The 22,039-nt window shown below is 39.2% G+C and overlaps 3 protein-coding genes across 3 annotated transcripts; 1 reads left to right on the top strand and 2 right to left on the bottom strand.

Moving 5' to 3' along the window:
- Positions 1 to 383: 383 nt before the first annotated feature.
- sar1ab (secretion associated, Ras related GTPase 1Ab) lies at positions 384 to 5,562 on the bottom strand. The gene is made up of 7 exons (XM_086259385.1): positions 5,455 to 5,562; positions 4,473 to 4,543; positions 3,371 to 3,490; positions 3,221 to 3,286; positions 3,005 to 3,108; positions 2,772 to 2,903; positions 384 to 1,519 (listed from the first exon to the last, which is right to left on the bottom strand). The coding sequence occupies exons 2-7, from the start codon at positions 4,528 to 4,530 to the stop codon at positions 1,403 to 1,405; spliced, it is 597 nt and encodes a 198-aa protein (XP_086115511.1). The 5' UTR covers positions 4,531 to 4,543; positions 5,455 to 5,562; the 3' UTR covers positions 384 to 1,402.
- A 3,558-nt stretch (positions 5,563 to 9,120) lies between these two features.
- ppa1b (inorganic pyrophosphatase 1b) lies at positions 9,121 to 14,513 on the bottom strand. The gene is made up of 11 exons (XM_086259379.1): positions 14,355 to 14,513; positions 13,524 to 13,588; positions 13,099 to 13,152; positions 10,844 to 10,963; positions 10,668 to 10,754; positions 10,423 to 10,549; positions 10,215 to 10,342; positions 9,920 to 10,005; positions 9,729 to 9,804; positions 9,577 to 9,616; positions 9,121 to 9,498 (listed from the first exon to the last, which is right to left on the bottom strand). Exons 1-11 carry the CDS (start codon positions 14,413 to 14,415, stop codon positions 9,467 to 9,469), a joined length of 876 nt encoding a protein of 291 aa, XP_086115505.1. The 5' UTR covers positions 14,416 to 14,513; the 3' UTR covers positions 9,121 to 9,466.
- Positions 14,514 to 16,915: 2,402 nt separating this feature from the next.
- Positions 16,916 to 21,769, top strand: eif4ebp2 (eukaryotic translation initiation factor 4E binding protein 2). The gene is made up of 3 exons (XM_086259389.1): positions 16,916 to 17,236; positions 19,400 to 19,579; positions 19,680 to 21,769. The coding sequence occupies exons 1-3, from the start codon at positions 17,104 to 17,106 to the stop codon at positions 19,709 to 19,711; spliced, it is 345 nt and encodes a 114-aa protein (XP_086115515.1). The 5' UTR covers positions 16,916 to 17,103; the 3' UTR covers positions 19,712 to 21,769.
- Positions 21,770 to 22,039: the final 270 nt, after the last annotated feature.

Below are 22,039 nucleotides of genomic sequence, written 5' to 3'. Positions count from 1 at the left end.
TGTGAATAATACATAAATTTAAGAAATTCTTCCACAATATCACAAGGTTCGGATTTTAGATTTTTAACTGTATTTTTATAAGTTTTACAGCTGTCCCCACTAATAAAGACCTCTTTATTACCAAAGTAATAGAAAAACAATTAACTAACAGAAACCTTGAAGTTCCACCACAGGAACCTTCCATAATTATACAGTATTACGTGTGTAGTTCTTTACACTGACAGAAAGGAGCCTTTCACTGGTCCACCCCACTAAAGCTCAATAAGTTTGACATTCCTGTTCAAGGAGGACTAATAAGTGTTGTGAATGTGAATGGATCAATAGATAGATGGATGTTCCTTTGGTGGATGAACCAAAAATGAATTAAAATATCTTAAACAAGGTTTAAAGAGTTACCAAATATATTTATTTTGCTAAAATATTGCACAACACACCCAACAAGAACATGACATCTTTTTTGTATGAGATATATCAAGCATTAAGAATGCGAAGTAACAGACAGGCCAGTTATTTATTGCAAAATATAAATACACTCTTATAAAATATTTTATAATGTTTTAAGATAATTTTATCCAAAAATACTGTATAAGCTTTTTTTGCTAATCACCACCCAAGTACTCTCATAAATCACTGCGTACTGTTAGCAGCAACCAATCACAAAGTACTCAAGTCTTTTCAGTGCAGTCACCTATCGGTGTGTTTGGCTGGCGTAAATATCTAGTATAGGCAAAAAGTCAGTCAGTGCACTTGTGGTAACAATGTTAGTGGCCGTGTTTGTAAACCTAAATGTAAACCTTAAAATAAACATACTATCACAAGAACTGTCAGCATCCTCCGAGGTAGGCTTGCAAGTTGAGTTTAACAATTACAGCAACACATTTTTGCAGCACTTTCTAGGAAGAAAAAAAAAAGTTGTTTTTGAAAACGATCAATTGAAAGAAAAAAAATAAAACAGAATAAATAATGTGCATACGTGCCAACAAAAATGTTTCATCCTCTATCAAAGAAGAGCTGCTCTAAGCACACAGTGTTAACTACACTGACCTTCACTGTAAGCCAACACCAGCAGCCAAAAATACACCCGGGTCTGAAACAAGTTCACAGCCATGGCATGTCCTACACGGCAGAAACAATTCCCTACAGGCTTTAGGTAAAGGTAGAAGAACCACAGCATGGAGCTTTTCTCCACACTCAGTCTGAATAATACAGGCCAATGATTCATAACTTATCTTTGACTTGCTGCGGTACGACTGAGATAAAATACAGAATTCTTCAAACAGATGAATAATGCTGGGCTTTTAAATACAAAACATATTTTGTACTAGCATATTTAATAAAATCTCTCTACTGCAGGTAGTTTTGTGTGGAACAAATCTGGTTAAGGCTATTATAAAAATGTCAATCAATCGATATACTGGGCAAGCCAGCGAAAACCGTCTCCATATCCCTGTCGCTTCAGCACACTGCACATGAACACCTCCATTGGCCTCAAATTCAGCTCCTTCAGCAGCACTTTGCCCTGAAAAGAAACAAAAATACACATCAAAAAGAACAGCTTTAAATCTACAACTCCATCCAGCAACCTTGCCCATGAACACTGAACAAATACAACGCACATCTTAAACTTTAACCGTGCTTTAAGCTCTATTAGAAAAGGTTTTCCCTGACTCGTCAGCATGGATCAATAAACCGACGCTTAGGTCTTGAACCAGAAATGATGTCTCAGATTTATACAAAAAATTTAACTGCAGTAAAATATCGTTGTGGGGCAGCGGTTTCCTTAAGTCTTTTCTTCTTAGGGTCGATTTGGGCTTGTTGCACAGACAACTAAAAAGAATGCACATACACTAACCAGCCAATTTGTTAGGTATCCCTGAACTGCTCAGTAATCCAAATATCTATATATTTATAATGTGATCACCACTCAATGCATACACTGAGACTCAGCAGGTCATCACCAGATTTTATATTGTTGGCTGGCTGACTGCTGAGTCCACCCATCTGCGATCTGGCTCCTGAAAAGTAAGTGGGTAGCCACTGTGACCACAGTATACCCAGCTTCTGACGGCAGCTTCCAGCAGGATAACACACCATGTCAAATAGCTCGGTCCTATTTATTGAAGTCTTAAAAGCCTAGTAAGAAGACTGTCTCTAAGTACTGTTGCTATGATTGTTTTAGTCTTTCCAACACAGTAACATGTACAAACAGTAAGAAATTGATATAGGCATTGTGACATCGCCTTTTATTTTCTTTTAAGTGCTGTTTTGAAGCCTTCAGTTAGACATTCTGGCTGCCACATCTTGATTTTTTTTTTTTTTTTTTAACTGGATGTAACAAGCAAAAGTTAGATTTGACTGCGAAACACTAAGCTGCTACTAGAGCGTAGCCAGCTTTATCTTGTATTTTATTCTATTCCAAAAGGGACCATACTTTACAAAAGAACATCATGTTCTATTCAGTAAGTTATGAAATGAGAACACAGACTGTAAAGACACCAGGAAAGTATTTAGTGAGGTCAAAGATCAAGTGAGCAGCACTTTCTAATATATGTCTATACAATCTGACTGCTTTTTCCCCACCAGAGGTGTCGCCTCCTGCTGGCCATTAAAAAGAATGCAGATTTGAAGTACTTTGAACAGGTTTCACTTTTCCAGAGGCTACGTTAACCTTTTAAATACAGTTTATGGTTTAGAAAATATCAACACCATATGACTCTAATGCTCTTGCCAGACGTCACATCATCATTTAATCCCACATTTCTTGTACAAACCTTTCCAGTTGTATGCCCCTGAAGACCAAGTACTGCCCTGAGTGCATCCTCACTGATGGCCTCTGGACGGTCTATCTTATTGCCCAGGATTAGAATGGGGATGTTTGCAATGGTTTCATCTGTTAACATGGCCTACACAAAAGAAGTGTCATATCAGACATACCATACAGATCATTCCTATCAGTGGCAGCTATGGGCAGCTGTCTGTGTTGACATCAGTACAAATAACTCACATCCAGTTCAACTTTTGCTTCTGCTAGTCGCATATGGTCAGCACAATCCACCATGTACACGATACCGTTTATGGCTGGGAAGTAGTTCTTCCAGATCCTTCGTGCTGTAAAGACACACATTTTCAGTATTTTTATGCAACACCTCAACAAATACATCAATAATATTTTAAAAAGCTCAAAAATAAGATTGAGAATCACTTTTTTTTTTACTCCCACCTTGCGTATGACCTCCAAGGTCAAATGTCGTAAAAGTCATTCCAGCTATTGTCAGCTCCTCGGATGCTGGGGAAGAGAGGTTTGATTTTAGGATAAGCAGTGAAGCAAGACACACATGGCTAATTCCTGATGTGACAAGTAAAAATCTACTTGGGTATAGCGTCGGCATGTGCTGTCCCAGCCTGTCATCCCTGAGCATCTGCAGGAGCGTTGTTTTTCCAGCATTGTCTAGTCCAAGAAAAACCATCTTCCCAGTCTTCTTGTACAACCCTGATAGCAGAAAGAAGTCAAATTGATGGGTTTAAAAGAAGTCTTGGGCAGGAGAACTGGGAGCCAGAATAGAACTGGCTGGTATATGTTTTATAGAAATAGAGCGAATGCCAAAAACAAAGTGAAAATCTGGATATTTGTTAGTATTCAGGCTCGAATTTACTTCAAACTGTCTAGTTACTACCTCCAAGTTACCATTTTGTAAAACAACAATATCGGTGCTTTATATCCTCTCAAGGATATTTGAGGGTGCGTGCGTGGGACCAAACTAGTTTACATAGACTTTAGACTGGACTTGGAGACTTGAGACTTGGTATTTAGCTGCTTCTCTCTGGGTTTCCTGTGGTGGGGGCACAGGAGGACTGGGTCCTTGTTGTTACAGGGTCTTCGTATGATGGTTTCCATTGCCAGCTATATGCAGATACTGGACTCCACTAGGGCTGCCCTTTCTTATCAGGTATGTTAATGATTTTTATGGACTTATTTTTATGGGATATCTAGCCAAGGGGTGGAGGGTTTGGTGGTCTCAGGATCTCATCTGAACATAGAGCCATGACCTCCACCTTACTCTGAAGCGGTTTGCAGATGAGTGTGAAGCAGCTGGGACGACACTCAGCTCGAGACTCGGCAGAAATTGGCTTCCTCCGAAAGGTGTCTCAGAGTAGAGCTGCTACACCGCCATATTGAAAAAGGACATTTGGGGTGGTTCAGAAATTTGACCTGAATGTCTCCCAGGTGCGTCCTAGGTGAGGTGTTCAGGGTATGTTCTATCAGGAAACCCAGGGGCAGACCCAGGTTACGCTAAAGAGATTACATTTCTTGTCTGGCTTCAGGCCACCTTAGAGTCCTTTCTGGAAAAGCAGGCGGAAAAGGCAAGAGAGAGGGAGGTCTCTACTTAGCCTACCACACCCACAATTCAGCCTCAGATAAATGGCAAATATTGGATGATAATGGATGAAAATGTGGAAATTTATTTCAACACCTAATAGTTGCAAGACACTGCTGAAGCCCCTGTAGATCCAATCAAATAGAAAAGACATTTCTGATGGCTTCCTGAAAGACAGAAAGCTGAAGTTAATTATGACACATGAAGGACAGTGATGTACATAAGATACCAGTCATAAAGTCTGTAAATGAAAAAAAAGAACCCTTTTTTTAAACTACTGCAAAAAGCTGTCATCTAGCACTAAAGCGCATTGTTAATCATTATTCTTGACCCTGCGTGGATTACTCTGCTGGTATGTGTAAGCTCCGTGTAATCACACAAGTTTTAAAGCTTGAAAGGAAAGGAGCTAAGCAAGGCAACAAACAGCCTTCAGTGATTTTTCAGACGCTGGTTTGATCTGGGAGCTGTCTCGCTCGCTCACAGTGATCTTCCCCTGACTATTTTTGTGAGGGTTGCGACAACGACACTTGATCTTGGTAGTCTCCCCCTGCCTTCGCTCAATGACACACCTGTCACTGGGTGAACTTAAAGTGAATAGTGAGGCATGTGGGCTCTGAGAAATTACCCAATTGTTAATGCCTTTATTATACAATGTTTTCACAGGGTCACTTAAATGTCAGCGTGGCACTTAACTGCTTCATCTGTGGATTTACAGCTGTGGCACTGTAGGCACTGTTCACAAACTTTGGTTTGCCGTTTTAGTGATGAAATGACCAAATCAGCACTCCAAAACAAGTAAACACGGCTAAAAGCAGAAATCACCACTAGCTCACTACTCTTTATAAACGCTCGTTCTAGTGAAATCACTACTACTGTCTAGCTTATCACGTGCAGCTCCGCGGTACCGACGTCAGCTTTAATAAACAACGGTAAATTTAATAAACACGAGCGCGCGGAGGGATCCACAGTGTCCAGTCCTCGAACTTTATGATGTCGGCAAATGGTTTCAACAAGCAGTCCTGAATGGAAAAGTTTAAACCCCAACAAAGCCAACTTAATACATCATTTGCAGCGTTACCTTGGTCAGCAGTGTTAGTGAACTGAACTCGTCCGTTGTTGGGTTTTTTTTCCTTCTCAAAGCCTCCAACTTTGACAGTTAACCGGAAGTACGTCACCGGGATGGCTACCAACACACCAAGGTAAGAAGTGCGCATGCTGGGTTTTTTGTTTGTTAGTTTTTTAATAACAATAAAAAAAAAAAAATTTTAAAGTACACTTCAAACGGTCATGAAAACATTAATTTAAAATGTGTTTTAAGAACTTAGAACTTAATTTGCTTTTTAACACTACTGACTGTAGTTTACTTTTAGTTTGGGGGGGGGGGGGGATACTGGTCATGCCACTATCTTTCTACATTTTCGGTGTAACTTTCCGACATACATAGTATCAACGTAATTACATTTTAATAATTATTTCTATTTAAAAAAAATTAAATTACCCAGACATTATACAGTTTTCATACTAGGAACAGAAAAATAAAGGAGACACAATCGCCTCTTAGTATAACTTTGGGCTACAAAAACTGGGCCTCGGGATCTAAATTTAATATATAGAACCAGCTTATTATTTTATGTCCTCTGTAATGGACATTTGTTTTTGATCAATATCTTTTTACTTATTTGAGCTACCCTACTAAGTCCCGATGTACTAAATAGAGGGCTTTCCATTAATATCTCATGTGTTTGAGTGGCCTCTTTTAACGCTAAAGAGGAAGGAAAATTACAAAAAAGTTCAATGGGAAGATTCATTTTTCCTCGGTTCTCAGAGAATATATAGTAGTTAAAGCAAAAAGTGAAGGCGATGAGGGCTGTGATCACTAGGTGGCAGCATTACAACCATGAGAGTTTAGTCTGTTCTGAACTAGTTCTCAAACTTTTTCTTGCCAAATAACACTTTTTAAACTCACTAATATTTTTTTTAAATGAAAGAAATTAAAGTAATCAAAATAAGTCCAGTTCCAAAGTATCAGCAAACGTCATTTCCCTTAAAACTAATATATTGATTCAACTTAGTTTTGTTTTTTGTTTTTGTTTTTTTAACTCACTGGGTATTTTGTTCGGTACATGTACAGGGGCTTGCAAAAGTATTCGGCCCAATTGGACTTTTCCACATTTTGTCACATTACAGCCACAAATATGAATCAATTGTATTGGAATTCCACGTGGAAGACCAATACAAAGTGGTGTACACGTGAGAAGTGGAACCAAAATTATACGTGATTCCAAACATTTTTCACAAATAAATAACTGAAAAGTGTGGTGTGCGTAATTATTCAGCCCCCTGAGTAAATACTTTGTACTACCACCTTTTGCTGCAATTACAACTGCCAGTCTTTTAGGGTATGTCTCTACCAGCTTTGCACATCCAGTGTTAAATTAACACTAGAGAGTGTCTATATGGGTCCACTCCTCTGAGTGTTAAATACAACACTGTTGGGTGTTAAATTAACACTTTTGACAGTGTTATATGTTTAAAAGTAACCTAGTCAGTTTTGAAGATTAACAAAGACTAACACTGAGCAGTGCTGATTTTCTAACACTGGAATATTTCTAACATTTTGAGTTATTTTCCAGTGTTAGAAAATCAGCACTGCTCAGTGTTAGTCTTTGTTAATCTTCAAAACTGACTAGGTTACTTTTAAACATATAACACTGTCAAAAGTGTTAATTTAACACCCAACAGTGTTGTATTTAACACTCAGAGGAGTGGACCCATATAGACACTCTCTAGTGTTAATTTAACACTGGAGATTTTGCTGTGTAGAGACTGAAATTCTTGCCCATTCTTCTTTGCAAAACAGCTCCAGCTCAGTTAGATTAGATGGACAGTGCTTGTGAACAGCAGTTTTCAGACCTTGCCACAGATTCTCGATTGGCTTTAGATCTGGACTTTGACTGGGCCAGTCTAACACATGGATGTGTTTTGTTTTAAACCGTTCCATTGTTGCTCTGGCTTTGTGTTTAGGGTCATTGTCCTGCTGGAAGGTGAACCTCCGCCCCAGTCTCAAGTCTTTTGCACACTCCAAGAGGTTTTCTTCCAAGATTGCCCTGTATTTGGCTACATCCATCTTCCCATCAACTCTGACCAGCTTCCTTGTCCCTGCTGAAGAGAAGCACCCCCAGAGCATGATGCTGCCACCACCATATTTGACAGTGGGGATGGTGTTTTTCAATGTAATGTGCAGTGTTAGTTTTCTGCCACACATAGCGTTTTGCATTTTGGTCTCATCTGACCAGAGCAGCTTCTTCCACATTTGCTGTGTCCCCCACATGACTTGTGGCAAACTGCAAACGGCACTTCTTATGGTTTTCTGTTAACAATGGCTTTCTTCTTGCTTCTTCTTTCTTCCCCCACCTGAGCTGTAGATCTCTGCAGCTCGTCCAGAGTCACCATGGGCCTCTTGGCTGCATTTCTGATCAGCGCTCTCCTTGTTTGGCCTGTGAGTTTAGGTGGACGGCCTTGTCTTGGTAGGTTTACAGTTGTGCCATACTCCTTCCATTTCTGACTGATCGCTTGAACAGTGCTCCGTGGGATGTTTAAGGCTCAGGAAATCTTTTTGTAGCCTAAGCCTGCTTTAAATTTCTCAATAACTTTATCTCTGACCTGTCTGGTGTGTTCTTTGGACTTCATGGTGTTGCTGCTCCCAGTATTCTCTTAGACAACCTGAGGCCGTCACAGAGCAGCTGTATTTGTACTAACATTAGATTACACATAGGTGCACTCTACTTAGTCATTAGCACTCATCAGACAATGTCTATGGGCAACTGACTGCACTGAGACCAAAGGGGGCTGAATAATTACGCACACTCCACTTTGCAGTTATTTGTAAAAAATGTTTTGAATCATGTATGATTTTTGTTCCACTTCTCACGTGCACAGCACTTTGTATTGGTCTTTCACGTGGAATTCCAACAAAATTGATTCATGTTTGCGGCTGCAATGTGACAAAATGTGGAAAGTTCAAGGGGGCCGAAGACTTTTGTTTGGGCTTTTACTTTGCTTTCTGCCTCAATTTCTGCTGCAACATTTGGATTTTAGGGTTACAATTTGGCATAAATATGAAAGCATGGATCTGTTCTCCCTGGTGTCAAAGCATCAGGCTTTTGGCTGTGATGTAAAAAAAAAAAAAAAAAAAAAAAAAAAGGGTGCAGCTATTTCATGCCAATTGAGCATCATTTAAACACCACAGCTTACCTGAATATTGTAGCTGACCACATCCATCCTTTAATGACCACGGTGTACCCTGTTGGAAGCTGCCATCTTCTGATGCTTCCAACGGGATAACCCACCACATCACGAAGTTCAAATAATCTTAAACACGAAAATGAGTTAACGAGTTAACTCCACCATCAACCGATTTCAATCCAATAGAGCACCTATGTGATGTGGTGGCATGCCCAGTTATTGCATATAAACATAAATAACAATAAAGCCCATGTTCTAAACCAGTCGTTCTCAATCTTTTCTGTTACATCGCTTCAGAAGCCAGATCCCAATTTTTTTTTTTTTTAAAAAGAAAAAAGAAAAAGAAAAGCAGTACTCTTAAAAAATAAATAAATGAAAATTTTAAAAAACTGATTGTGTCAGCTCCATCTTTCCATGATCATCAGGTGACTATAACACCCTACAGTTTGAGAACCACTGGTCTAAACTAAATACTAATGACTCCACTCAAACTCACATGTTCACGTTCAGAAGCTTTATTAAAGCAGTTCGGTCTCAGACAGGACACGCACATCTACTAGGCACAGTGCCTGCACTTTGTTCATTACAGCACATCTGCAAAGAGATTACTTTTTTTTTTTTTTTTTAAATAAGCGAAAAATCATTGGTCATGACATAAGTGCTCTCTTTCTCTACAGTATCATTACTATTAATCAATAGTATCGCTATTCTTCTCCATCTACAAGGAGATGGGTAAACCCAGACCCCACCACCCATCATCCCATTGGTTCCTAATCCAAGTAGGTCTTCAAATATTCCTGTGAGAGATGAACTTTCCTCCTGGTCCACTTGAAGAAGGTCCTCTTTTACTTCCTCTCATAGTAGAACCATTTATCAACTGCGAATGAAAACAACCGTGTAAATCTCACATCTGAACACTCAACCTCAGAATCATAACAATTATATGAAATGTTACCTGACGAGGGGACAGGGTCTTCTTTTCCACACGGGCATGTCTTTAGAAAGAAAAAAAAAAATAGAAAGAAAGAAAGAAACATCCATCAAAGAGACCCAAATTTGAAATTTCTGATGTTATATTGCAAAATCTGGCAGGGATAGAAGTCTTACCTCACCAACAGCAGCAGTAGCCTCATCTGCAGAGCAGCAGAAAGGGCTGTCGCCAGCTGACACACATGTGTTTTTGCTGTTTTGTTTGATAATATAGAGATTTATAGTAAGTATGACTACTTATATTCAAGAAATTATTGGCTGCAAGTTTGCATTTCTTCTAAAAGCAGCTGATAAAAGTCAGAGTTTACCAGTTCAGTTCACCAGCGCTAGCCTTTTGGGAAATGAGGGCTTTCCAAAAGTTGTGAGTGCTCTTGATTACTTCAATGGCAAAGTCCTGAAACATAAAACAGCAACTACATATGAGTGTAGGACTTTTAATAGTAATTATAAAGTAATCAAAGCTTTTATAACTGAACATGCAGGAACTAATTTGACAGTTCCTTGAACTGTTTTATAACTGAATGCTGAGTTTGACAAAGAAGGAAATGCTGACAAAGTGTTTAAAAAATGACTGGTTGGCTAAATGAGATGTTAGGTGGAGACCTTGTCTTTGAACTCCTCATTGAAAGCAAACTGGTTTTCTGGTTTCCCATCTGGTACTTTGTACCTCCTGAACCAGTCGACTGTGGCCTCCAGGTAGCCAGGTTTCAGGCGCCGGACATCACCGATGTCTAATGATGGACAACGTCATCGTCATAAGTTCATGACGCTAATGCAGAAAAACGAAAACTGAGAAATCTGAGGTACTTACTGTTAAACTCGCTGGCCTCGGGGTCATCAACATTGATCGCAATCACTTTCCAATCTGTTTCACCCTCGTCGATCATGGCCAGGATGCCAAGGACTTTCACTTTGATTACTTCACCACGGGAGCACACCTACACAGGACATTCCAGCTCGTGGTTAATTTTCAGTAACAAAGAAGAAATCACATAATTGGCAGTATTATTCATTTATGAAATGAAACAATCACAAAATCATCAGCGTGCACTGCACCTTACTGCCGATCTCACAGACATCTATGGGATCATTGTCACCGCAGCAGCCAGTGTCTCCATCTTTATGTGCCGGATCTTCCCACGTCTAAGACATGAAAGCAGGAAGTTAAATAACTCACTGTTCAAGCAATCTACTAATGTGGATACTTCAGCTCTTTTGAACAAAATACTGACCTGAGGAATGGCTCCGTAGTTCCATATGTAGCCTTTATGTGGGAAAACATTGGCAACATAGCGCAGCTTGCCCTTCTTAACGTCCTGCTTTATTGGATTCAAGAGGTCTTTTGTAGCAATCTGAAAGAAATTTTTTAATGCAGTTAATATTAAGTTCATTCCTGGTAAATGGCATGCACTTGTAACTTAATGTTACATGCACAGCTAGAAACAATAATTCTTCATACAACTATCAAAATTGGGAAACAATGCATTAGCCACAGTAAATACACTGTGGAATAAGCTCAAACCAAATCTTCCAAGATCTGATGCAGAATTCAGAGAGTTCATCACAGTGCAAAAAGTAACTAATGATGACAACACTCAGCATTTAAGATTACATTTTCCCTAAGACAAGATTCTGGTAAAGATGTTTGCAACCAGAGTTCCTGTGGTGAAAATCTGGAGTAATGAGGGCGACTTTCAAGAGGCTTAGGAGATTCTTCTGCAGGGAACAGAAGAAAGCAGCTGGCAAATAAAGATGTAGGGGAAATATTCTGTAAATGCTGAATGACAGCAAGTTAGAGATGTGCTCACATCTCTAGCCCAAGGGAAAAACGTTTTAACGGCAGAAATTACAGCGATCGTAACACTCAAACATTTGGCAAGTGGAAAAATATAACAGTGCAGCAACAATGACTTCACACTGTCACAGTGGAGTGAGAGCACAAACATTTACAGCACCGTCACAGACTACATCACAGATACTGTTGCAGTCTCATATTATGAAGCAGCTCATTGAGTTCCTGTTTCTCTTTATTCTTTATCTTTTCTTCATCTTCAAGTTGCTTCCGTACGTTTTTCGGCGCTTAACTACTCCCGCAGTTTGTGCCATTTTCACCGTTCAAATCTTTAAAAAAAAATTCTGCTCTTTCCAGCTATGACTTTTGGTGCTCATAACTTCTATACTTTTTGAGATATTGAATTTTTTTTTGCCCATTTCTGCCATATTATCAGTGGCCTCACTGATTTTCCTTGCCGGGTTGACCTGTGTTTTAGCTCAGTGAGATGAGCATCTGTTCTCAGACTGGGAGGCCCGGGTTCAAATCCCGCTTATGGCAACATTTCTTTCAGTTACCAATTCAACTTATTTAACTCTTTTCAACACAAATTTCAGCTTTTTCAGCTGTTTTCAGCAAAAACCTCTTTTCAGCAGAACTTCTGCTGATTCATCTCTTTTCAGCGCATCTTTTTGCTTCTTTACCTCTTTTCAGCAGAAATTCTACTGATTCACCTCTTTTCTGCAAAATTTTTAGCCTTTTCACCTCTTATCAGCACAATTCTCAGCAGCTTCTGCTCATTTCAGCAGAATTGTCAGTCTCTCCACCTCTTCTTTGTGAGAATGAGTTTGGCTCAGTGAGATGAGTAGCTGCCTTGAGACCAGAAGGGCCAGGTTCGAATCCTGCTCAGGGCAACGTTTTTTTTTCTTCAACTTTTTCAGCTTTTTTCAGCAGACATCTTCAGCGTTAAGGCATCCACACAGCATTTTCGCAGGAAATGCAAATTTTTCTAGTTACTGTATTGAAATGACTAGCACAGAAAATTAACAAGTAAACTACAAGTGATGCAGTGAAAAAAAAACCTCTTTCCTGATTTCTTTTCTCCTTTTGCATATTTGTCACATCTCCATTTTTCAGATCATCAAATAAATGTGATTATTAGACAACGATAAGCTGAGTAATTATAAAATGCAGTTTTTGAATGATTTCATCTATTAAGGGAACAAAGCTATCCAAACCTACATGGCCCTGTGAGAAAAAGTAATCACCACCTAAACCTCATAACTGATAGTGCCACCATTGGTAACAAGAAGTGCAATCAAATGATTGTGATAACTGGTAATGAGCCCTAAATATCGCTATGGAGCAATCTTCAGTCTCGAGACTTGAGTGACAAAACATTTCTCCCACTGTCCTTGTCAAGGGAGAACTGAAGTTGCCCCTTCTCACAAAGAACAGGAGTCTACTAATGGAAAAATTATATCGGCTGGACTATTACCTGCACTATTCTATTGGTTCCAACAGGTATTGCACAGACTTTGTACTAGACTAAAAAGCACGTAATATCTTATCTGCATTCTCACACACACCGATGTCAGGGCTGCACTCAGTAAGTGAAAACACCTCAAAAGTATATATATTTTTTGTTTGTTTTCCTTCTTGTGTCAATCAACTGCACCTTCAGAAAGAATGCATTTTGCGCAGCACCAGTCTTACCTCCATTTTTGCATTTGTCCATCTTGGCACTTCAACAACCATGTGAAAGATGTTCTGAAAAACAGAGAGAAAGAAATCTATTGAACTGTCTTTAAGTTATTTTAAGTTTTTTTTTTTTTTCATTCATACTTAAGCGAGACAATTCTAAACTTTTTATCATCCATTCAAGCTCATGCTCAGGTATTGCTTCAATTAACTGCTGCTGGCAGATAAGATAAATAATCTACAGTAATCACAAAAGGTATTGACACAGCACTGAGGACATGGAGTAAAGGCCACTGCCTTGCAAATCGATTATTGGCTCACTACTACAGAAAAAAAAGCAGCTGAACATCACTGCCTGTGCTGCAGGGGAAATTTATCTTGAGGGCTGATCTTATAAATGCACGCATATTTACATACGCAACAGGGTAAAGGTGGCTTACCTGGCCTTCGTCAGCATACATAGGTATGTCATGAAATGGTGAGATGTACTTCCCTTCAGCATTTTCTGCAACAAAGATTAAACATTGTATGAATACGGCAGGCAAATACAAACTGCTCAATGACAGCATTCAGCTGAATGAAGTCATTCATATCGTGCTCGGAGGCCCCTGCTTGCAAAGGCTGGACTCTGCCGTGCATACTTAACCGGAGCTTATTTTGCCCTTACTTCTTTACTGCAGCTGGTATGAACGTGCTTTAATGAAAAACCTGCAGTAATCTAGCCATAAAAACTGTAAACTGTGAGACAACAACAACACTAGATTATGATGTGATGACAGTCAAAGCCCTTGCTGAAATTACTAAATACACTTTGACCCACAATAAATAAGAGCGGGGGTTGTAATAAATCAATGAGGGCGTAGTCCCACCATCTCCAAGGATTTATGATGCCTGCAGGTAATTTAGCATCGTGCGAAAGTTAGCCAAAAGCAACTTCCTTCTCCCATGTACAAACAGGTAGGTCGCCGATCAGGTATAGCCACTTCATGTCAGATCCATCATTATTTCACAGGGCAAAACCTAAAGGACCGGTTAGGCCAGGTTATTGGACTCGAGAGGAGATTTACTATCGGTTTTAAAACATTCTATTAATTCCTTCTGCAAGGATATATGTAAATACACACACTTCACTGATATGACTGAAGGGAACGTGCAAAACAAATGAATAAGTGACACGTGGGAGGTTGCGACTAGCCGGTGGCATTTGAAGAAAGTCCTAAAAGTAGAGAATAAAGACGAAACGTTATTACTTGTGCTTATTTCCTACTTACTGAAAAACAAGCGGTAGCTCAGGGAGTTCGGGTTTCCCCTCTCTTCTACTGAGAAGCTCATGTTGTCGTTTGGCTTTCTGTTTCACGCTGGATTTGGGTGAAGGATGGTGTCGGAAGAGTCTGCGCAGGGCTCTCGCGCTGCGTTGTCAGTCACCGAGGGCACCGCGCATGCGTACTTAGCCAATGATGCCTTTATAGGCGATTGGAAATATTAGCTTCAACAGAAAAAATAATTCTCCCATTGAACTTCATTACTAGTAATAACCACCAAGCTAGAACTTTATTTGTGAACATCAGTGCTAACAATATTATCCATTATCCACGATACATGTGTACTAAAGGTTGAGAGTTTATACAAAAACTAAGAGGAAAAAACATATATAAGACATTATGATTCACAAATTGACATAATATATTCAAATTGTGCAAAAAATAAAGATAAGAAAATGGGGTTCATCTCAAATTCATTTAAAATATTTAAACAGTCCTGCTAACTTAAGGGTTTTCTTCTCATTTGCAAGCTTTAGTTACTTACTTAAGAGTTTAAATGATGTCAGCTGTCTGTTTTCGTGGTTTACGAAAAATGTTCCCTGACAGAACAGTCCTGATAACAGAGTCTAAATCTGGATTCTCAATATATGTATTCCAAATTCCACTTAAATGTGGAATTAATGTGAAATGTGAAAAAAGGCCCATCAACAAACTCAAACAAAGCAGGAACAACACAGGTTGAACAAATATAACAATATGCAAATATATGCACAAAAAATTGAAGAGGAAAGTGCAAGTGATAGCCTCAAATCCAGTAAGCAGACAGCAGGGGATCCCTCGCCATGCATAAATTTACAAACAGGTCGACGTTGAACGAAAACACCTGCGCAGTGTCTGAAGGCATCTCTTCCTCTCTGCTGTCAGGAGATGGAAAAAATGTCTTTAGCTGATTGCCTCCTGCAGGAAGAACTGATGACCTCAGGTTCTAATGATCATATATCTCCTACTTTCACTTCATGCCTGCTCTCCGATAAACCTGCTGGAAGGGGGAAACAGAGAATCCATGTAATGCCATCTACAGGTGACAAACTGGAACAAGATGGCCTCGCCCTGCAGATCCGTGCAAGAAGCATTTTGCCAGTACATTGATTTTGGTCTGGCTCGTCAGATGCATAGTTTGTGAATTTATAGTTTGTTCTCTGTCTGGTCTAGTTTACAGACATCCGGTCTCTGTTGACAAAAATTATAACACAATATAACACAAAATTACACACTCTCAAACATGGAAACTCTTTGCATCACACACACATAGAGAATCACCTTTTCTTTTGAAAAAGAATCATACAAGAATGTGCATAGTTAAGCTAAAGGATTGGGCATGGAGCTCTAAACTGCATGAATAACTACAAACTACTCTTAGCTCCTTCCACTATTTCTTGTCAGTTGTCAATCATGCTTCAGCTTCCTGCACTTGTTGCTGTCCAGTTCATCTTCTGCCCTTTCTTTTTTGGATCCAAGTGCCTTGCCATTATACTTGTTTTGATCTGTAGATAATGCTTTCAGCTAACTGCCAACATAAGTGCTCAGAGGTGACCGTACAATCATATTCATTTGATCAGCTCACCACTGACGCTACACCTTCTGCACTGCTTTGAGCTCCAGGAGGTTAACACAGCAGACCCATTATGACCAGATACAGCTGCCAGCTGCCCTCCATTCAACAAGTGATGCACCCAGAAACACTGCTTTTACTAGCTTTTATTCTCTATTTCTATTCTCGCAGAAACTTTAAGGTATATCTGTGTTTTGTAAAGGTTGATTTAAAATCCCTCTTCCGACTACACTTCAATTCTGAGGCAAGCGGAGTAGATGATCCCAAAGTGATCATCTATGAGAAAGCTTCCAATGGCTCGTTTTGGAGATCATCTCCCTCGCACCCCCCTCTATCACACCAACCCTCTGCATGTCCTCCTTCCCTACATCCATGAATCTTTTCTGAGGACAAGATTCATGGATGTCCTCTTTTCCTCTTGCCTGCCAGCTCCATCATAAACATCCTATTGTCCAATATATATTTTTTCTCAGTGCTAACATCTCCAAACCATACATCATAGCACGTCTCACTACCATCTTGTAAACCTTCCCTTTCACATTTGCTGCCATCCTTCTCATAGTTGTCTCTTCAGAAACCTTAAAAATAGAAATTAACGTGGATGTGTACATATTTTATAGCAACACCAAACTCAGTTTTAAGAATTATTATAATTATTTAATAAATTTTAATTATAACCGCCTCCTATTCTGCTATTAAACCCTTTTTTCATAAAATAAAAGATAATGTTTTCACTTTTAGCAAGGAAAGGGGAAACTCTACATGCATGTACAGCCATGTCCCCCCATTTGTTTTTGTTTTTTTATGTTGCATGACAGAAACACCTACAAGTCCATCCATTTCTTGCCAGCATGCATGATTTCCGAAGAACATACAGGTTTCCCTGTTAACGTATAAAAAAAGGTTTTAACCGATAGTGACGCCTCGCACGGCTGACCTCACATCCGGACGCAGCTTGTCGTGCTTCCTGCCTTGCTGAGGGAGGGGACGGTGCTGACGGCTGGGAGGACGAAAGGAGAGACAAGAAAGCTTTAGGGAAGACATACGAGAGTGGGGAACGGCCCGGGTTTCCACCGTCCGTCGGGAAACAAACACCCCAGTTTTCTGTAGCTGCTGGATTTGTCACCAAATCAGCGCTAAACAAAAATGTCGACCAGTCGTCAGCTTAGCGAGAGCAGGGCCATCCCGACCAAGACGGTGTTGATCAACGACACAACGCAGCTACCTCATGACTATTGTACCACCCCCGGAGGCACTTTATTCTCTACCACTCCTGGAGGTGAGAGGGCAGCTCGCCTGCTTTGTCGTCGATTTGTAGGGAAAGAGGGGAATTTGGAGTGAGGTGGTGCTTGTGGTCTCAGCTAAGCTTCAACTGTGCCTGGCAGTGTTGGCCTAGGCTGCCTTGTCATCCAGATGAAAACAAAAACAAAGCTTAGCCCCGCCCCCGTGCGCTCTAGCTGCTGCCTGATTGGCTCGTTGGCAACGCAGAGATTCCATTAGTGCATCGTTACCTGAAACTGTATAAAGGTGTACTTGTTACATTTGCCAGCGGTGGTGAGCAGAAATCTGATGATCGTTAGATTACAGGTAAAGGCGTGTCTCTGTGGAAGCTCGTTTTCACCACTGGGATTTTTTTTTCATGCATAAGTCGAAGTTTTGACTTATTAAGTTACTAACTTCAAAATGAGTTATTAAGTCGATATTTTGACTTATGGATCGCAAGAAATTTAGTTTTTCAGTGGCAGAAACAAGCTTCCATATGTTTTAGCTTCAGTTCATAATACTTGATTTCTACAAGGACTCAAGCAGGGTTGCCAAACATAAGGCCCAGGGGCCAGAATTGGCCCGGCAAAGACTCCAATCCAGCCCACTGGATGGCGATGGAAAATGTGAAAGAGGGCATAAATTTTGGACTTTTAAATGTATTTTAATAAGTTTTATACAGGTTTTTTTCTGCACATAAAGATCTCCACTTTGTCAGTGTATACGTACAATTGATTAAGTAACAGATAAACAATGAATTAAATGTTTTGACAATAGGTCTGCAGTAAAACAAGTCCTGTAAATGAACAGAAACTTGGTTTTGTAATTATAGCACAGTATGGGCCTACCAGAACCTTCTGTAAATTTCCACGTTTATTTGTTACAATGTAAGCCCAAAGAGTTGTGCTGACAGATTTATTTCGTTTACTACAGCAACATTTCTTTACCATGCAGAGAAACAGAGAAGTATTGTTGAGAATGAGCATTTGTTTATTTTTCTCATATTTAATGCAGATTAAATGTGTAGTTGAACTGTTTTCAGTTGCTGAAAGGGCAGTTTCACAGGTCCATTTCAGATCAAAATGGGCTGTAATGAGGCCCACAATGTAAAATGAGTTTGACATGCCCGCACTAAAGGATCCTTTCCAATAAGGACAATTTTACACAATTTTCCTGCCTGACTGGCATCACTGATATGCTTTATTCTGCATAGTAATAGTACTTACATAGAGACTTTCTGTTAAAGCATTCATTTCTAGAAGTGGGTGGTTTGATCCTAATATCAATATTATCAATATTGGATACTTTGTTTCTGTATTCTATGTTCAGTATGTAGCTGCTGAATTGTGTTAATTATTTTTGGGGAAACGAACAAAAATACCTCAAAGATGCACTACAAAAATATATCTGGACCTTTTTGTGTAGACTGTAACATTTATTGCATTTATGGACTTTAGCACAGATACAGGCAAAGAGAGGAACATTTACATTATAGGTCTCCAAAAAAAAAACAGTGCGCAGGATTACACAGCACTGTTTTTCTTTCATTATCAGCAAACGGTTTGTACAGGAAATGTCTGTATTAAGCATTACAACCACAAAAGGACAGTCAGTTTACAGTGAAATGAAACTGCTCAACTACACTCTAAATGCACATTTAGTTTTAGGCTAGAATAATGAATAGATGGGGTTTCTTAGGAGCAGGAAGAAAACGCCTGAGAGGAAGAAGTGAAACTAAAATTTGAAGAAGCTCAGCTGATTTGATCAGTCACACAGGTGCTGCTGATGAAATCAACTTGACCTGTGCTGCCGTTATTGTGAACAAGCTGATGTTAATGTTATTAGTTTCACCTGTGTTTGCCTGCTATGGAGAAGAGGAAAAAGGTCAAACTGCATTTTGAGTCAGCCACGAATGCAAATACTGTGATGTCACCATGGCCATCAAGACTGCAGATTTTAGTACGTTTATTCAGAAATTATTAGACAATAGTGTGTACAGGGAAACTCAGAACCTAATGGGGAAATATGTGCAGGAAGTTGGCTTCACTAATGTTATTGCATATAGTTGAATCTGGCCCCTGTGGATGAAGACCAGGCTTTTGCCTTTAAACAAATTAAGCTGCACCCATATTCACCATCTCTTTGAAAGGTAGCAGAAACTTGATGTTTCCCGTTTCAGGAACCCGGATCATCTACGACCGCAAGTTCCTCCTGGATCGGCGCAATTCTCCCATTGCCCAGACTCCACCGGCTCACCTGCCTGTCATCCCTGGCGTGACCAGTCTAAATGTTCTGACTGAGAACCAGAAGAATGAAGCCAACAACCACGTCAACAACCACGATGGGAAGCCTACAACTGGTAAAAGATCCACTGTTCCACATATTGATTAATTAATCTGCCTCTTCTAGACACATCTCAATACCTACTTGTCCTGTTCCCCTTTCTTTGTGCTTTAAAGGTGATGATGCTCAGTTTGAAATGGACATCTAACCGACTGGAACCACACCAGCAAAAGGAAATAACCTGGCAACACGTGTGCCAGTGGCTTGGCTTGTAGAAACCAATGTCGTGAGCCCTCATGGCAGCCATCTTCTTTAGCTCTTTGTCTCACTGCTGGATGTAATGTGTGTAAACCATGGGGATTCAGTCTATCATACAGGTACAGTTTGGCCATTGCTGGAAACTCGGTTTATTTGAATAGATTTCCATGGTTACCAGTTGCAGTACAAATTAACTTCACAACACGGGAGCTTCTCCCAGAATGCCCAAACAAATTAGTCCAATTTCTCGGGAGTCCCCCAGCAGAGACGTAAAACAGGAAATAATCCACGTTAATTGGGAGAGGAAGTGGTTATTTTTTTAAATTTTTTCTTTTTAGTCTTTGCCTCGGAATCAATCGAAACATATGAAATTCCACACAGTCTTTGGTTTTGAAGACCCTTGTTAGCATGATATTTCAGTGATTTTTTTTTTTTTTTAAATTGTTTTGAAACTACTTGAAAAGCCCCACAGTCTATTATTATTATTATTATTATTATTATTATTATTATTATTATTATTATCATCATCAGTTGGACTCTTTAGTTTCCAGTGATGGTTTGTAAAGGGATGCTGTGTTTTCAATTAGGTGAAGATTTCATGCTATTCCAAGACTTCACTCTTCATTATCAACACAAGGGTGCACAAGTTTCCAATTTCCAAGATATGTTTTGTTTTTTTGTTTGTTTTTTTGTTTGTTTGTTGTTTTTTTTGTTTTTTTAAAATGAATTTTAGCCTGCGATTGAGCGGTTTTTAATCAAAAAATGATTGTACTTCCCACTTATGTAAGGTTTCAACCTGGCAACTGACAAACAAGCTTTTGATTTTAGTTACATTTCAGTATAACAATATAAAGCCACTCATTTCATCACGACCGTGGCCTCGCTGTGATTTTTATTTTCATGTTTCTCATCTGCCAAAAAAATTATTTTTTTTTTTATTTTTTTTTTTTACTACACTTTGATCTTGTGTTGGCAGGTGCTCTGCATTCATAATTTGATAAAGTCGAAGGATACTTGGCACCATGTGCTGGGAGCTTTCCAAACCAGATAAAAACATTTAGAAGAACATGGAAATGGTTAATATCCTGCTGATGTTTTTGGTGCGATACAAGATTTTGGAAAACTTGAAATAGTCCAGATGTTTTATATGCATTTTATTTTTTAATACGGTTTCTTAGTACTGAGTGAATTTGTTTGGATATGGGCACTGTCAAGCCTGTTGAATTGCAGCCAGAACAAACTGTTTGCATCAGGCTTGATGGATGCTGTAATCAACAAATCTGTCCCCCAGTGTCCTTAACCCATTTTAGATTACCTTGTTCATCTCATGAGTCACGCCTGCCCATGCCTTACTTTACATGAAATGCAGTAACTAGATACCTGGTCATCAATTTGTACTTTCCAACAGATGTTTATTTTTTCACTGCAACATTGAACAGGTAACATTGTACTTGGCAATTGAGCAAAAGGAATACTTTTTATTTTCTTTGCCATTTTTCTATCCTCAAACAGCTGTGAAGTTTTGAAGTGCAATGGTAAATATGGGATATTGAAGTTGGCAATGTGAGAGTACCGCACACTCATGTTCAAATAATATTTTTTCTTTTTAACACCACAAATCATATTCATACCTGCTAACTGTACTCTGTCCAAGTAGCAGCTCTGAATTCGGTAAATGACTCAACATGAAGTTTGTTTCTCAGTAAGACTGGAACCTCTGATGTCTGTCAGATTATTTTATTTTTTTTCTTCTTTTTGCCGTTATTAATTCTGGCCATGTTTCGTGATAAGTCTTTACGGCATTATAATTTACACGGCAGATTTCTTTCCAGTGACTTCAGTTTCACAAAGAGGGCTTAATATTATGCTTTGAGAGACAAATTTGAAACCAACTTTACTGTAATCTTTTGTTCTGATTTTTAAATGACGTTTATTTTAAATGAGACTCCAATGCCAGTGGACACTGTTGCTGCAAGATCAATAAAATTCTGTAACAAAGGAAAAACAAGATTTTTTGGGGGCTTTATTTTTCTTCTTTGTGTGTGGTTTTGGCAACTTGGAGAGGCAGAATCACACTCGTGCAAACAGGTGTGCTGAAGTTGATCTTTCTTATCTGATCACCCTTGTAAACATTTTCCTATGTCTTTTATTCATTGAGTGTTGTTTAGCCAACCACCTATTACCATCTAACACAATAGTGCATGTAACGTACTTTCTTAAAAAAAAAGAAATGGTGTTTGGTGTGTTGTTGGTGTTTATGTTCATAAGTAAATTGATT

The sequence above is a fragment of the Aulonocara sp. 'chitande type north' Nkhata Bay genome, linkage group LG13 (genome assembly GCF_057382095.1).
Source record: "Aulonocara sp. 'chitande type north' Nkhata Bay isolate Kocher_YH1m ecotype deep benthic linkage group LG13, A_spYH_male_GT1.1, whole genome shotgun sequence".
Classification (NCBI taxonomy): Eukaryota; Metazoa; Chordata; class Actinopteri; order Cichliformes; family Cichlidae; genus Aulonocara; species Aulonocara sp. 'chitande type north' Nkhata Bay.
This window is presented reverse-complemented; position numbering and strand designations above follow the sequence as displayed.

Coding starts and splice junctions, on each gene's coding strand:
- sar1ab (XM_086259385.1), bottom strand. CDS start 4,530: ATGTCTTTTCTATTTGATTGGATCTACAGGGGCTTCAGCAGTGTCTTG. Junction 3,109..3,220: donor CCTTGGAGGTCATACGCAAG/GTGGGAGTAAAA, acceptor GTGTCTTTACAG/CACGAAGGATCTGGAAGAAC. Junction 2,904..3,004: donor AAGCAAAAGTTGAACTGGAT/GTGAGTTATTTG, acceptor TCTTTTGTGTAG/GCCATGTTAACAGATGAAAC.
- ppa1b (XM_086259379.1), bottom strand. CDS start 14,415: ATGAGCTTCTCAGTAGAAGAGAGGGGAAACCCGAACTCCCTGAGCTAC. Junction 10,343..10,422: donor CGAGGCCAGCGAGTTTAACA/GTAAGTACCTCA, acceptor GTCCATCATTAG/ACATCGGTGATGTCCGGCGC. Junction 10,006..10,214: donor ATGAGGAGTTCAAAGACAAG/GTCTCCACCTAA, acceptor TTTATGTTTCAG/GACTTTGCCATTGAAGTAAT.
- eif4ebp2 (XM_086259389.1), top strand. CDS start 17,104: ATGTCGACCAGTCGTCAGCTTAGCGAGAGCAGGGCCATCCCGACCAAG. Junction 17,237..19,399: donor ATTCTCTACCACTCCTGGAG/GTGAGAGGGCAG, acceptor TTCCCGTTTCAG/GAACCCGGATCATCTACGAC. Junction 19,580..19,679: donor CGATGGGAAGCCTACAACTG/GTAAAAGATCCA, acceptor TGTGCTTTAAAG/GTGATGATGCTCAGTTTGAA.